Raw genomic sequence first — 12643 nt, 5'->3', positions numbered from 1 at the left:
AATAAACAGCTAAGCTGAGAAACACTGACAGAGTCTGGTTTACCATATCCAGCCTTCTATGACTCTTAAATTACACTTTCTGGAGAAGTCCTCAAGTTAAGTAAAGGCTTCTCTATGAGCTAAGAACAAAAAAAAAAAAACCTGCCTCTTTAGGAGACGGAAACATTTAGAAAAATGCCATTTTACCAGGCAGTAAATGAAATTAAATTTGCAAAAACTGTAAAAGGGAAGCAGCAAATGTACCCTTCATTTACCTACTCCTTAGAGTACTGAGGGTGAGTGAAGTATTACCTGAGAACAGGTACCTCTTAGCTTGACTGTGTTTCATTTTCCCCTTTTCATGTAACAGTTTTACAGAAGCCTTAAAAATCTTCTTGATCTCATCTGATATCTCTTGCCAGTTCTTTTCATTCTCAGCATTGGCAGAAGACTGCATCTATGGAAATGTAAAAGTGAGATATTAGTATATTTTTAAAGATTTATTTTTATTTGTGCATATAAGAACTGTGGTGTAGGCCAGAGGTATGGGGGTGGTGAGAGAATTCACAAGAGACAGAGTATGGAGCACAACAGGTGGATCTAGTGAAATACACTGCTGAGGGGAGCAGTGGGTGAGATAGGAGAAGTCTGCTGTGCCATATGTGGGTTAGCTCCCTGGCCTGGTATTGAACTCAGGTTATTGCACTGATAGCATGATAGCTCCCTAGGTCAAGATCCTAGTCTTAAAATCATCAAAGAAGTTCAACCTTTAAGAGCAAGAAAACTATGATTATTTGAAGGTCTACTATGTGCCAGTGCTATAAGTGCTTAATAGAGCAGTGTTTTATTTAACCTTATAACCCTGAAAGTTAGAAATTATATCCATGTTATACATGAACTTGACCAAGTTATACAAGGGTGTGAATCAAGCAGGATTTGTGTGTTGGGCTTTCTTATATTTCTTTTATTCCTGGCATTTCACTCAAGTGATATAAATGTAAGAAAATCATGTCTTCATTATCTTCTAAAGAGGAGAGAAAGTTAAAGGCAGGGAGGCCTGCCTACCAAGGAAGTAATATTTATAGAAGCTTGAGGATAATCTTTTTCATACACTCATTTAACAACACATGCAGAATAATTTAAATTTCCCTAGAGGATAATAGAAACAAATTTGCTTAGAGGATCATAGGGAGGAACAATTAAAGTCAATTAAATAGTAATACAGAGCAAGTGCTCCCAAGATACTTGGTTTCTTAAATTGTGATGTTAAGAAAATTTTTTTATTGAAACAAGATCATGTTTTTTGATATCTATGTTTACCAGTTACTACATTTACTACCTGCATATATAACTGGGAGTGATTTGGGGGTACTCCAAATGCCTCTTTTTTGAAGCAATATTTTTGCAGATGATTACTTTAAATAATGTATATGGTAGGGGAGAAAAATCAAGGATTCTACTATAATTTCATGGTACATGCAGAAAATATTTTTTAAATTTAATTTTATTATTATTTTTTAAAATATTTATTTATTTATTTATACATGAACCGGGGTACAGGCCAGATGCGCGGGAGAAGATTCACCACAGAGCGGGAAACAGAACAGGCAGACTAGTGAAATACACTGCTGAGGGGAGCAGCAGGCGAGACAAGAGAGGTCTGCTGTGCCATGTGGGATTCTCGCCGGCCGGTTGGCCGGGATCGAACCGGCGCTGCAGATGCTGTGGACAGCTTCACAGTGCATTGCTCAACCGCCTGCGCCACCAGGGGAGGACCGCAGAAATACTTTATGCTAAATATCAGAATGATAACTATACCAGGTCCTTAACTAGAAGAAGTATCTTGACCCTGAGCTCGCCTCCTCTTGCTGCCTGTGTACTGAATGTATCATGGATGTTCTCATTGGAAGAGGGTGGCATCTAAACCTCCGTTTCCATTTCTCTAAACATTCTACTCAATGAATAGCGCCCCCCATTTTCTCTTCCTGTTTCATTTAATTTCAGGGGACACTCAGATACATTTGGGGACCAATGTAAGGAGGAGACAACAATGTTTCCATAACACTTATGCATGAATCCACCTCACTTCAAGATTCTACATAAGACACTGAATTCAGATGAATTATGTGAAATTTTAGAGGAAAAAATTAAAAAAGAGTGAGACTAAAAAAATGGCATGTTTTTAAAAGCTTTCAAAAATAACAAAGGACCGTTGAACTTGAAAACTCAATGCCTAGACAGGGTGGACATGGCTGAAGACAAAAATGGTGAAATGGAAAATATCTGAAGTGTTCTGGAAATAAGTACAGAGATAAGGAAATTGTTCATGTGAATCAGAGTTAAGAGGTATAGAAGATAGAGATGTCACATGTAAGTCTAAATAAAGAGCAAAAAGGAAAGAACAGAAGGGATAGAGGTGAGCTTATCTGATGAGAGGATCGCTGGGAATGTTCCAGAACTGGTAAAATACATGAATTCACAAACATAGGAGCATAATATATAACCATCATTTGCAGATAAGCAAACACTAAGTTTAGTAGACTACAGTTTATGGAACTTATTGAAAATATACTTCAGGAAGGAGGAGCAAATAACCCAGATGGAAAGAGTCTGAGTTGCCAAGAAAAAGAAAAGGTGAATCAAAAATGGAAGGTATTTTAGCTTTAGATTTAGTTTTTAAAAATAAATGTAGAGCTCAGAGCTTAGTAACTTGCTGTGCCTTCTTTTTGTGGACAAAATCACTCTGGGATGCCAGAAGTAGTTTACACTTGATCTTCACTTGCTCTTTGTCAGAAATAGTTTAAAGTGATCTTTGCAAGTAGTAGTTTAAAATAGTGGACAGATAGGTACTTTGGAGAGAGAAGTAACTTACTGCATTTTTATTGCTTTTCAGCAGTTCTGACTTGGGTCTGAGGTAATAAGCTGCTGGCACCGAGTTCTCATCTCGACAGTACCACTCTTCCAGTAATTTGGTCTCCAGCTTTGCCTCGATGGCAGCATCCAAAATCATTTCAAACTCCGAGGCTTCAACTTCTCCAGGGATTCGGATGTTTCCGTATTTTTCACCTAACAGTCCCTGTGTATCAATAAGAAGGCTCAGTTTAGTGTATCATCAAGAAAGTGCAGCTTAATTGTCATATCACGTGGCTTCTCACTAAATATGAATGACAGACAGAATGTTCCATGCATTTTCTCTTTTAATCACAGCAAGTACTTTTTCTGCCATGAATTATCTCATAAGTAAAATTAGATCAGTTATATTGTAATTATAATAAATTCATCTATTGAGAATTGAGTTTACATAGCAGAGAAATTTAAATTACAAAATTTTGCAGCAAATTTATTTTGCAAAGTTTACATGATACAACAAAAGTTGCTCTACTAAGATTTTTTGTTCATTTATGACAAAGAAAAATAACACACAGGGCCCTGTGACATAGCAATCATGTAAACTTTCAATTAGAAAAAAATGTTTTGTAAAGTGCTTATAGCATGATTCTAAGTCCTGGATTTACACAGCTACAAATGAAACAAGTTTGAAATCACTGTACAGCTGCTATTAACTGTAACAATTAGTAATATAAGCAAGATATCATTTTATCCCTAAAACTTGGCAAAGAAAGACATGTGCTCATTGTTAAATGAAGGTGTTAGAAAATATCTAAATAGTGCTGATGAATGTGTAATTGATCCAATATTTCTTTCAAGGATATTCTGGCAATCTGTATTAAAGTCCTTAAAATATAATTTTTGACCTGGCAATTTTTCTTCTTTAATAGGAAAGAGTTGACAAGGCAACATAAATCTTTAGCAAATGGGAACAGTTATATATACAATTTAATATAATAAATATAATATATAAAATGGCATCTCTATTTAAAGGATGTACCAAGTATGTTCCAGAACTGTATTGACAAAGAAAGGTGTTTATAATATACTATTAGGTGAGAAGGTAACTTACAGCAGCATGTGTAAAATAATTCTGATGTGTTATATATCAACATCACTATATATCAGAACATATTTATGAGAGAGATGTCTATGTATATATGCATAAGAAAGATGTCCTAAGAATATACAGCAAGGTTATCAATGGCTATCTTTGTGTGGGAGCTCTAAATTTACTTTGTTTTTATGGCTTTTTTATTAAAAACCCTTTCTCCAACACATTTGTACTACTTTGTAGTGAGAACAATGACAGAGGAGACTCTTTGTAAGGGCAGCCAGTCTGGTGATTCACCCATTCCTCTTGGCTAGTTCTGAGTAAGGATGGTCAGCATGCTCAGTCAGGATCATCTACTGTAGGGAATCCCAGTCTTAGGGCTGGGATGAGGCATTCAGCAAACCCACATGTGCAAGGAAAGAAAGAGGACTTCTAAGCAGTAGCCACTGGGGAATTAAAAAAAAAAAAAGGTAGTAGAATCTAGACAAGGCTAGAGGATGTGGTGGGCAGGGAGCTATTTTTTTTTTTTTAAAGATTTATTTATTTATTTATACAAGCACTGGGTACAGTCAGAAGCGCGGGAGGGTGAGAGAATTCACCAGAGCCAGAGCGGGGAGCAGAGCAGGCAGAAGGACCGAAGTACACTGCTGAGGGGAGCAGCAGGCGGCAGGAGAGGTCTGCGCGCCATGTGGGACCCTCCTCCGGTGGCCGGGGAGCAGCCGGGGATCGAACCGGCGCCGCAGAGGCTGCGGGCAGCTTTGCAACCCAGCGCTCAACCGCTCTGCCACTGGGGAGGCCCAGGGAGCTATTTTTTAATATGAGATTTAGTATTCAAAGTTCTCTAGCAATGAAGCTCAGGGATGTTTTGGCACAGCTACTAAGCTCCACACCAAGACTGGCTAGTTTTGGGGCATGAAGCAGAGTGGAAGGGAGGTAGGAGGGAGAGTATCATGATTAGTGAAACAAGATCATGTCCTAGATGTCTCAAGATGATCCTCCTCATCACACACTAGCGATTAACTGTTGGTTCTTTATCTTCTTTCTGCTTTAAATCAGGCTGGACCCTCAGTTTAGGGTAAGGTCAACTCTATGGATCACATTCTAAAATGTGCTCCCTGGATTATCTTTATACACATCCCCAGGGTGCTTGTTAAAATGCAGGTTCCAAGTTCCCTTCTCAAACCAAAAGAACACTGTGGTTGAGGGGCCCAGGAATCTGCATTTTAAAACAAGGTTATAAAATAAACCTGGAATTTAAGGACCACTACTATAGGCAGTACATATGGGGTCTCATGAGTAATGGTTATGAAGCACCGAAGAGGCAGAATGGGAAACACAGTTCATTACAAAAATCGAAGGCTATTTAAAGATAATTATTTATTAGAGTTGAACAGCTGGCATCAAATACTATAATTATGCAATCAATGCAGTAAGGTAAAATGTTCCTCAGAGTAGAGATTATTAAAGAAGAAAAAAATATCCTGATCCAATTCAAATAAATATATATCGAGCGCCTATTATATATAAAGTGGTAATATGAAATTTCAGAAAAGTAATAATGCATTATAGGCTTAAAGTTACTTATTGGATTGTTCTCCCCAAATCTTTTCCTTCTATTGATTCTTCCCTTGAGTGGAAAGCTCATAAATCATGAAGCAGTTACTTTTCATGAATCCAAGACAGAGTCTTGGCTCAGTCTTATCTTGCTATTTGAGAAATAGCAAAAAAGGAAATAGCGAAAGAGAAGTTTGTTACCACATTTTTTATTTTTTTAAGAAAATTTTTTTTTTCAAAGATTTATTTATTTATTTATACAAGCACTGGGTACAGTCAGAAGCGCGGGAGGGTGAGAAAATTCATCAGAGCCAGAGCAGGGAGCAGAGCAGGCAGAAGGACCGAAGTACACTGCTGAGGGGAGCAGCGGGCGGCAGGAGAGGTCTGCGCACCATGTGGGACCCTCCTCCGGTGGCTGGGGAGCAGCCGGGGATCGAACCGGCGCTGCAGAAGCTGCTGGCAGCTTTGCAACCCAGCGCTCAACCACTGTGCCACCGGGGAGTCCCTGTTACCACATTTTTTAAAAAAAGATTTATTTATTCATGCATACAAGAACCAGTGTACAGGCCAGATGTGCGAGAAGGTGAGAGGATTCACCAGAGACAGAGTGGGGAGCAGAACAGGCAGACTGACTGAAATACACTGCTGAGGGGAGCAGCAGGCCAGGCAGGGGAAGACTGCCATGCCATGTGGGTATCTCTCTGGCTGGCTGGGATTGAACCTGTGCTTCAGAGGCTGCAGACAGCTTCACAGCGCTGCGCTCAACCGCCTGCACCACCAGGGAGGCCCTGCTACCACATTTTTCAGGAGACTTGATGTGGTTCTATGTGGTTGTAGTTCTGAGGTAACAAAGTATGTTTTCATCTACCAGGGCCAGAGAGAGTCAATTTAGAGAGTCAGTCCAACTCAGCTGCAGAGTCCAGTTTGTGTGGTCAATGAACCAGAGCAGGGTAGAGATACAGAACCAAGTCTAAGGGGCTGGCCGTGAGTGGAGGAGTGGCAAGCCATGATACACTGTGGGTTCTCAATCAGACTGTAACCATCAGTGACCCCAGGGCAGCTACAGAAATTGTGAACGAGAAGGCATTCTTCTCTGTGAAATTGTAGCAGGATATTTACTCCTGCCAGTGGAGGAGAAATATTTTCCACGCCAGTGCTCAAGAAGTTGATTTTTTGCTTAGTTAAATCCACATTCCCAGTGTGTAGAAGAAATCCAGTGGAGAGTTGAGGAACTACGTTTGGATTTTGTATTACAGTCCATGTGTATTATTTACGCCATTGATTAATCTCTGTGTAACCCTTCTGGAAGCAATGCATATGTCTGAACTAAGTTCTAACTTTTTACTGAGATGTTTAAACACTCTGTTAATATACACATGAACATACGGGATTTCAACCATCTGCAGAAATCCATAATTACCTTTTCCACCCACCTAATCAAAAGTGAAAATATTTAAATTGACCCTAGGCAGGAAGCAACAAACCATCAAGTGCCTAAACACAATCTGGGGCTTAAGTCTAAATGGCTGGAAAATCTAAGAAAATGTTTTAATAACTTAACTGTTGTTTCTGCATGTAAAATTCCAGCATAGAAAGAAATACTTCAAGATGCTTTGGATTAGATAGAGCCCTGTGGCAAAGCACTGTAAATCTATTAAATGACACTGAATTATTCGCTGGAAAATGGTTCATTTTTATGTTTTATGGATTTCGCCTCAAATTTTTTTAAAGAAAAAGTGAACTACTGAGTGAACTGGGAACTTCAACACATAAAAGGACTCTTCCTGCCCCACCCCCCAAAAAAAAATGACTTCCTTTTCCTCTTTATATGTGACAATTTCTCTATATGCCATTGCTTTGAAGGGCTCAGAAATAACATTTTCATCCTCAACTGAATTTTCTCTGCCATGGTAAACCCTGACTCCCTGTCTTTCTCCTTGCTCTTTGTGAGCAGTTAGTTCTGCCTAGATTTGCAACTGAAAATGTTTGGGATCTGTGCTTGAAGGTTTGTAGTTTTTATTGTAGCAAACAGAACAGGGCTCCTTTGAGGTAGCCCTGAAGGTATAGGTGAGCTCTTTATGCAATTCTAGCCACCTCTGCCTGCTGATATGTACATTTTGACTCCTGTGAGAAGCTTGGGACCCACTATCTGCCATCTATTCCTTCCAGTTTTTCAATTCCACTGTACATGTTAAGCAGTGTCAGAATTAACTTCCTCCCCTGTGGGAAATAATTTTATTGACAAGAGTATGGTCCTGAAGGGCAGCTCCTTTTGTCCTTAGTATTACAAGTCCATTCATTGCCAACAGATATTTTTTAAATAAAAGGAACATTGCAGATGAAGCTGAATTCCCTTTGATGTGCAAAGACAGGCTGATTCCCCACTTCTTTTCAAGATGTGCATATTATAAATTTGTCATATACTCTTTTGGTCTCTTTATATTTTATATATACAAATACACATATGTGGGCTATTAAACATTTTATATACATCCTATGTGGGACATATTCTATACCTTTTTTCATTTTGTTTTTTGTGATGGCTCTTAATAAATTTAGATGCCATTCACTACCTTGACCGTTATCACAGCATTGTAAATTACTGCTTCCCCATTAAAGCTGAGAAATCAGAGGATCAGAGAGGTTAAGTAACTTGTTTAAGATCCAACAACTGGTTAAAGAGGGAGCTGGGGTCTTCACCCAGGTCTCTCTTACTTTGAAGCCCACGCTTTTTCTACTTTGCTTCCTTCAGGGAGACATCTGAACAGCCAGCTTATCCTTTCAGACATTGTTAGAACTCTGAAAATTATTTTTTGTTGAAGTAACATTAAATTGTTTTAGGTGCTCATAGTTGAGTGTATACACATATGTATACACTACATTAAGTTCACTGTTGAAAGTTCACTTTGAAAAAAATTTCAATAGGAAAAAATACCTGAATTTTCATTTCATCCTGATACCTGCCTATAGTGAAACTTTTGTTGATGACAGTATTTAAGAACACAGGCTACATGCTGTGTGACCCCAGGCAAGTTACTCAACCTCTCCATGCTCCTCTTTCCTTGCAGATTACAAGAGTGCCAGTGTCAGTGGTTGGTCATTTGGATAAGAGATTAAATAAATAAAGAAGTTAGAATGGTAACAGACAGATAGATAAAGGTTAACATTTTAATTTTTGATGAATTAGTCAATCTATTGCTGTATTATGCATTGAGCTATTCTTTTATCCATTTTCCCTTAGTCAGTATGTGAACTGTCATTTTTCCTGCTGTCTCTTCCTTTATTAGATCTAATGTGGAATAAGAAACCAGACAACCATCTTTTAGAGAATTACATGTTAAATAAGTCTGAATGGCATCTGAAGTGATAAGAGGCTACAGTATAGGTTTGCTACTGCTACTTCTGGAACAAAAAGGTAATTTATATTTCTAAGCATCAGGTTTTTTATTTGAGGTGCTGAAGCCACTGAAAGGCTAATCTCTAGACAAGGAAGATGTAATTCTCTATAGTGTGAAGAGGTCTTATATTGACTATGGTCAAAAACTTTTTATCATGAAAACTTTCAGACACCCCAAAGTACAGAGACAACCATAGTAAGTCCCCAGATATCTATTAATCCAGTTTCTACAACTACTTATATTTTAGTAGTTTTGAATCATTCATCCTTAGGATTCCTGTCATTTTGCCAAAACAACAAAACCAAAACAATATTAAAATATTTGAGGATGCATCTGTGACTTAAAAATCTTCTAGTCATGCTGTTATTATGTTCAAAAGAATTAAGTGCAATTTCTTAAACTGAGTTCATATTTAAAAATCCCCAGTTGCTTCAAAAATTTTTTTTGCAAGCTTTGCACATTGTCAGTATCATAGCCAATGAGGTCTATCTGAGGTGTAATGATTGTTTTTTTTTTTATTTTTTGGCAGTTGCAGTTTTTTTTTTTTTAATTAAGATCCAGATAAAGTCCATACATTGCATTGATTTGCATGCCTTTTAAGTTAATTTTATTCTATAACATAGCTACTCTTTCTCATGGAACTCACTGGTTGAATAAGTAAGGTATTTATCCTGTACCTGCATTAGCATCATTGGCAACTCCTAGAAACATGCTAGAAATGCAAATCTTCTTTTCAGGTCCCACCTAGTCCTACTGAAACAGAAACTCTGGGTGTGGCTCAGCCATTTGGGTTTTAACAAGCTCCCAGGGTCTTGATGGATGCCCTTTTATCTATGCACGGAAGACTTGGCTGACTGCCCTGTCTTCGCCATTTATCTTTAATTCATTTAGCTTCCATATTTCCTATAAATTGACAATTAGATTTACAGCCTTGATTGTATTCAGGCTCTATCTTTGGTTATTTTTAGGCAACAACACTTCATGGATAAAGCACCCTCCTGGTGCACCCATCCTGAGCCGTGCAGGTCTGCTCCACTGGGCGCTGGGAACACTGAGGCTGACCAGGGCATCCGTTGTACTTGTCTGAGGTTCCTTTATTGTATGTATGACCAGGTACTGATGACTTTTTAGATGTTCTATTTCCTTTGCCACATCAAGATGATTTCTCATATCATCCAATCTGCATTTGTTAATCATTTTCAGCCTTTATTATTGTTGCTTATTTGAGTGCAGGGCAATCTACATGGTGCATTTACAGTGTAAAAGCAGCATGGATAACTGTGACTTCTTGCTTACAAATTTACAAAAATCTCCAAGAGATTTTTTTTTTGATAACCTCACAATTACTACAGACTTTTGATTTATCATTTTGCCATTGGCTGAAGAATGACTCATTTAATGAGTGAAGATATTCAATTTAACCATTTTGAATCTAGGTTCCAGTTCTGAATCAATTACTTTCTGAATCAATAACTATCAGTGTGACTGTGTTAAGCCAAAAGGCTGAGCAACCAAGATCTGTGTCTAAATGCCTGAGCCTCCTAGACTTTACTGAGACATTAATATCACATACCTGGCCGGACAAGGATGCTGAAGTGTTCAAATATGTTAGAGCTCTTTGGTGAAATTATAAAAACATGTAGCTTTTAGTCCTGATTCTTGAATATGTGTAATAGAACAAAGCTTCTCACAGTAGTTAAGAGTCCAGGGCCTTCCTGGTGGCACAAGGGGTTAAAATGCAACCTATGAAGCTATCCGCAGCCATGACAGCACCAGTTTGATCCCCCACCAGGGAGCTACCCATATGGCGCGGCAGACCTCTCCTGACTCGCCCACTGCTCCCTTCAGCAGTGTATTTCAGTCAATCTGCCTGTTCTGTTCCACTTTCTGTCTCTGATGAATCCTCTCAACCCCCAACACCTCTGGCCTGTACCCCAGTTCTTATATGCATAAATAAATAAATCTTAAAAAAAAAAAAAGAAAATGGCACTAAATTAGCAATAGCCACCAATTAAAAAAAAAAAAAAAGAGTCCAGGTGAGAGAAGACATCAAGGAGGTATTCAAAGTGATGGGATGAAAAGGGCAGGTGGGAGAGACACAGAGTTTGCAAACCATATAGAGGCACGAGGAAGCAGGGAGGAATTGAAGAAAACTGGCAGGCAAGATCCTGGGCAACTCAGGCTGAGGTGGAGACTTTGGAGAGCAGCTTCTTCACTGAGACAGCCCAGTGAAACTAGGTTTCATGGCAAACTAGGTTAAACGGAGGTGAAGAGATACTCTGAGGTGGGAGTGAGTAGGGCAGTTGGGGGTCATGGTGGATGTCCTCTGTTTCTCAGCAAGGAGGGAAAAGAGATTGCTGGCTAAGAGGGAGAGAGAACAGATAGGTTTTGTGATTGGATAAGTGAAAAAGCGTTACATAAAATACACATTATGGGCTCTTTCAGGAGGCATTGTCCTTAATTTTATGAATGGTTTATTGATACTTAAAAATGACTGTTATTCTCACACATTCTGCTTGGCAAACCTCAGTGCCTTGTACAAAAAGACTACAGACCATCAATTGATGATAGCACCTGTCCCCGAATCTTTAATGCTCCTTCTTGCCAAATAAATTTCAAGTTCACATTTAAGCAAAACTGCAGAACTATAAAAAAGTATATAAAACCGATGATTTTCAGGGAAAAGCTATCTGGCTTTTAAAAATCTCATTCCTGAAATGCCAGTTGGTTGAAATGAAAACTATGCACTTTTTCACTTTGTTTATAATACATTCATAGTCACAATCAAAGCAAAACACTCCATCACAGCTTCCATAAAATGCCCATTTGTCAGTCATTCAAGAAGGCAAAGTGCAAAAACAATTAGTCACAGTTGAAATGATGTGTCAGAGAATTTTTAGTCGATTTTCCAAGCCTTGGCAAGAATCAGGGCTATTTTTACTTTAAAAATGGCCCTTCTAGGTGAATTGATGATGAATGGGAACTTGGTCTCCTGCACAGGGGAAATAAATGCCATCACTTCCATTTTCTGACTAAGGCTGGGCAATTCTTCTTTGCTGCAGTTTGGTTAACAGCCACAGGCGAATGGACAAATTTGTGCTGAACAGCAAGTGGATGCCCCAACACACAATTTGGGAAGGTAATTTCTCTCTATTTTCTCACTGGAAGGATTGCCAGGAGAAATTGAGCTGTTAGCGCTGTGTTTCTTCATTGCTTAAGATTTAGAGGACAGAGAGGAACACACTTAGAGACTAACACCAGGGATATAGAGTGGATGGGGCGGCGAACTAATGAGAAGGGATTGTAAAAGCAGCAATTTATTCATGTGTATCTGTTTAAATCCAGTCAATCTCCAAGGTGGCAGAAGGTCTCAAATTTTGAGATGTCTGGGGATAGAGATTGTAAAATCTGGCTTAGCTCTAGTTAGTTACCTGCTATTTACTGCTTTAGAAAATATAGGAGGCAGGAAAGAAGGGCTGAAAGCTTGGCAAATGAAACCCCTGGTCCCTGGGGATCCAACTTAAGCGAGTATCCCAATTCCTGGGAGGACTTTTTTTTTTTTTTTTTAAATAAATTTTATTTTTATATTCCCCATACAATTGCAATCCCCTTATTTTGACCCCATTCCCTCCCCTCCCCATGCCCCACCCTCCATAGAGTGTCTCTTGTTCATAGTTTTTTGTTGATTTTGATATTTCCTTTCTTATAGTTATTCTTTTTCCTGGTCTCTTATTTAGGTTTTCTAGATTCCTGCTATGAGTGAGACCAT

At 38.7% G+C, this 12643-nt stretch overlaps 1 protein-coding gene across 2 annotated transcripts in view; it reads right to left on the bottom strand.

Annotated features, from left to right (window-relative positions):
* The window catches only part of NWD2 (NACHT and WD repeat domain containing 2), a 117125-nt gene that overhangs the window by 12516 nt on the left and 91966 nt on the right, over positions 1-12643 (bottom strand). For both annotated transcript variants that reach the window (XM_037530390.2, XM_054688357.1), the window contains 2 exons: positions 2852-3055; positions 292-436 (listed from right to left, as the gene is read on the bottom strand). In XM_037530390.2, coding sequence (XP_037386287.1) covers positions 292-436; positions 2852-3055 — 349 coding nt within the window. The remainder of the gene's footprint in view (positions 1-291; positions 437-2851; positions 3056-12643) is intronic.

The sequence above is a fragment of the Talpa occidentalis genome, unplaced genomic scaffold (genome assembly GCF_014898055.3).
Source record: "Talpa occidentalis isolate TD23 unplaced genomic scaffold, MPIMG_talOcc4v2.1 talOcc4.6, whole genome shotgun sequence".
NCBI classification, from domain to species: Eukaryota; Metazoa; Chordata; class Mammalia; order Eulipotyphla; family Talpidae; genus Talpa; species Talpa occidentalis.
Note: the sequence above shows the minus strand (reverse complement) of the source record. Positions and strands in the feature narration are given on the sequence as shown.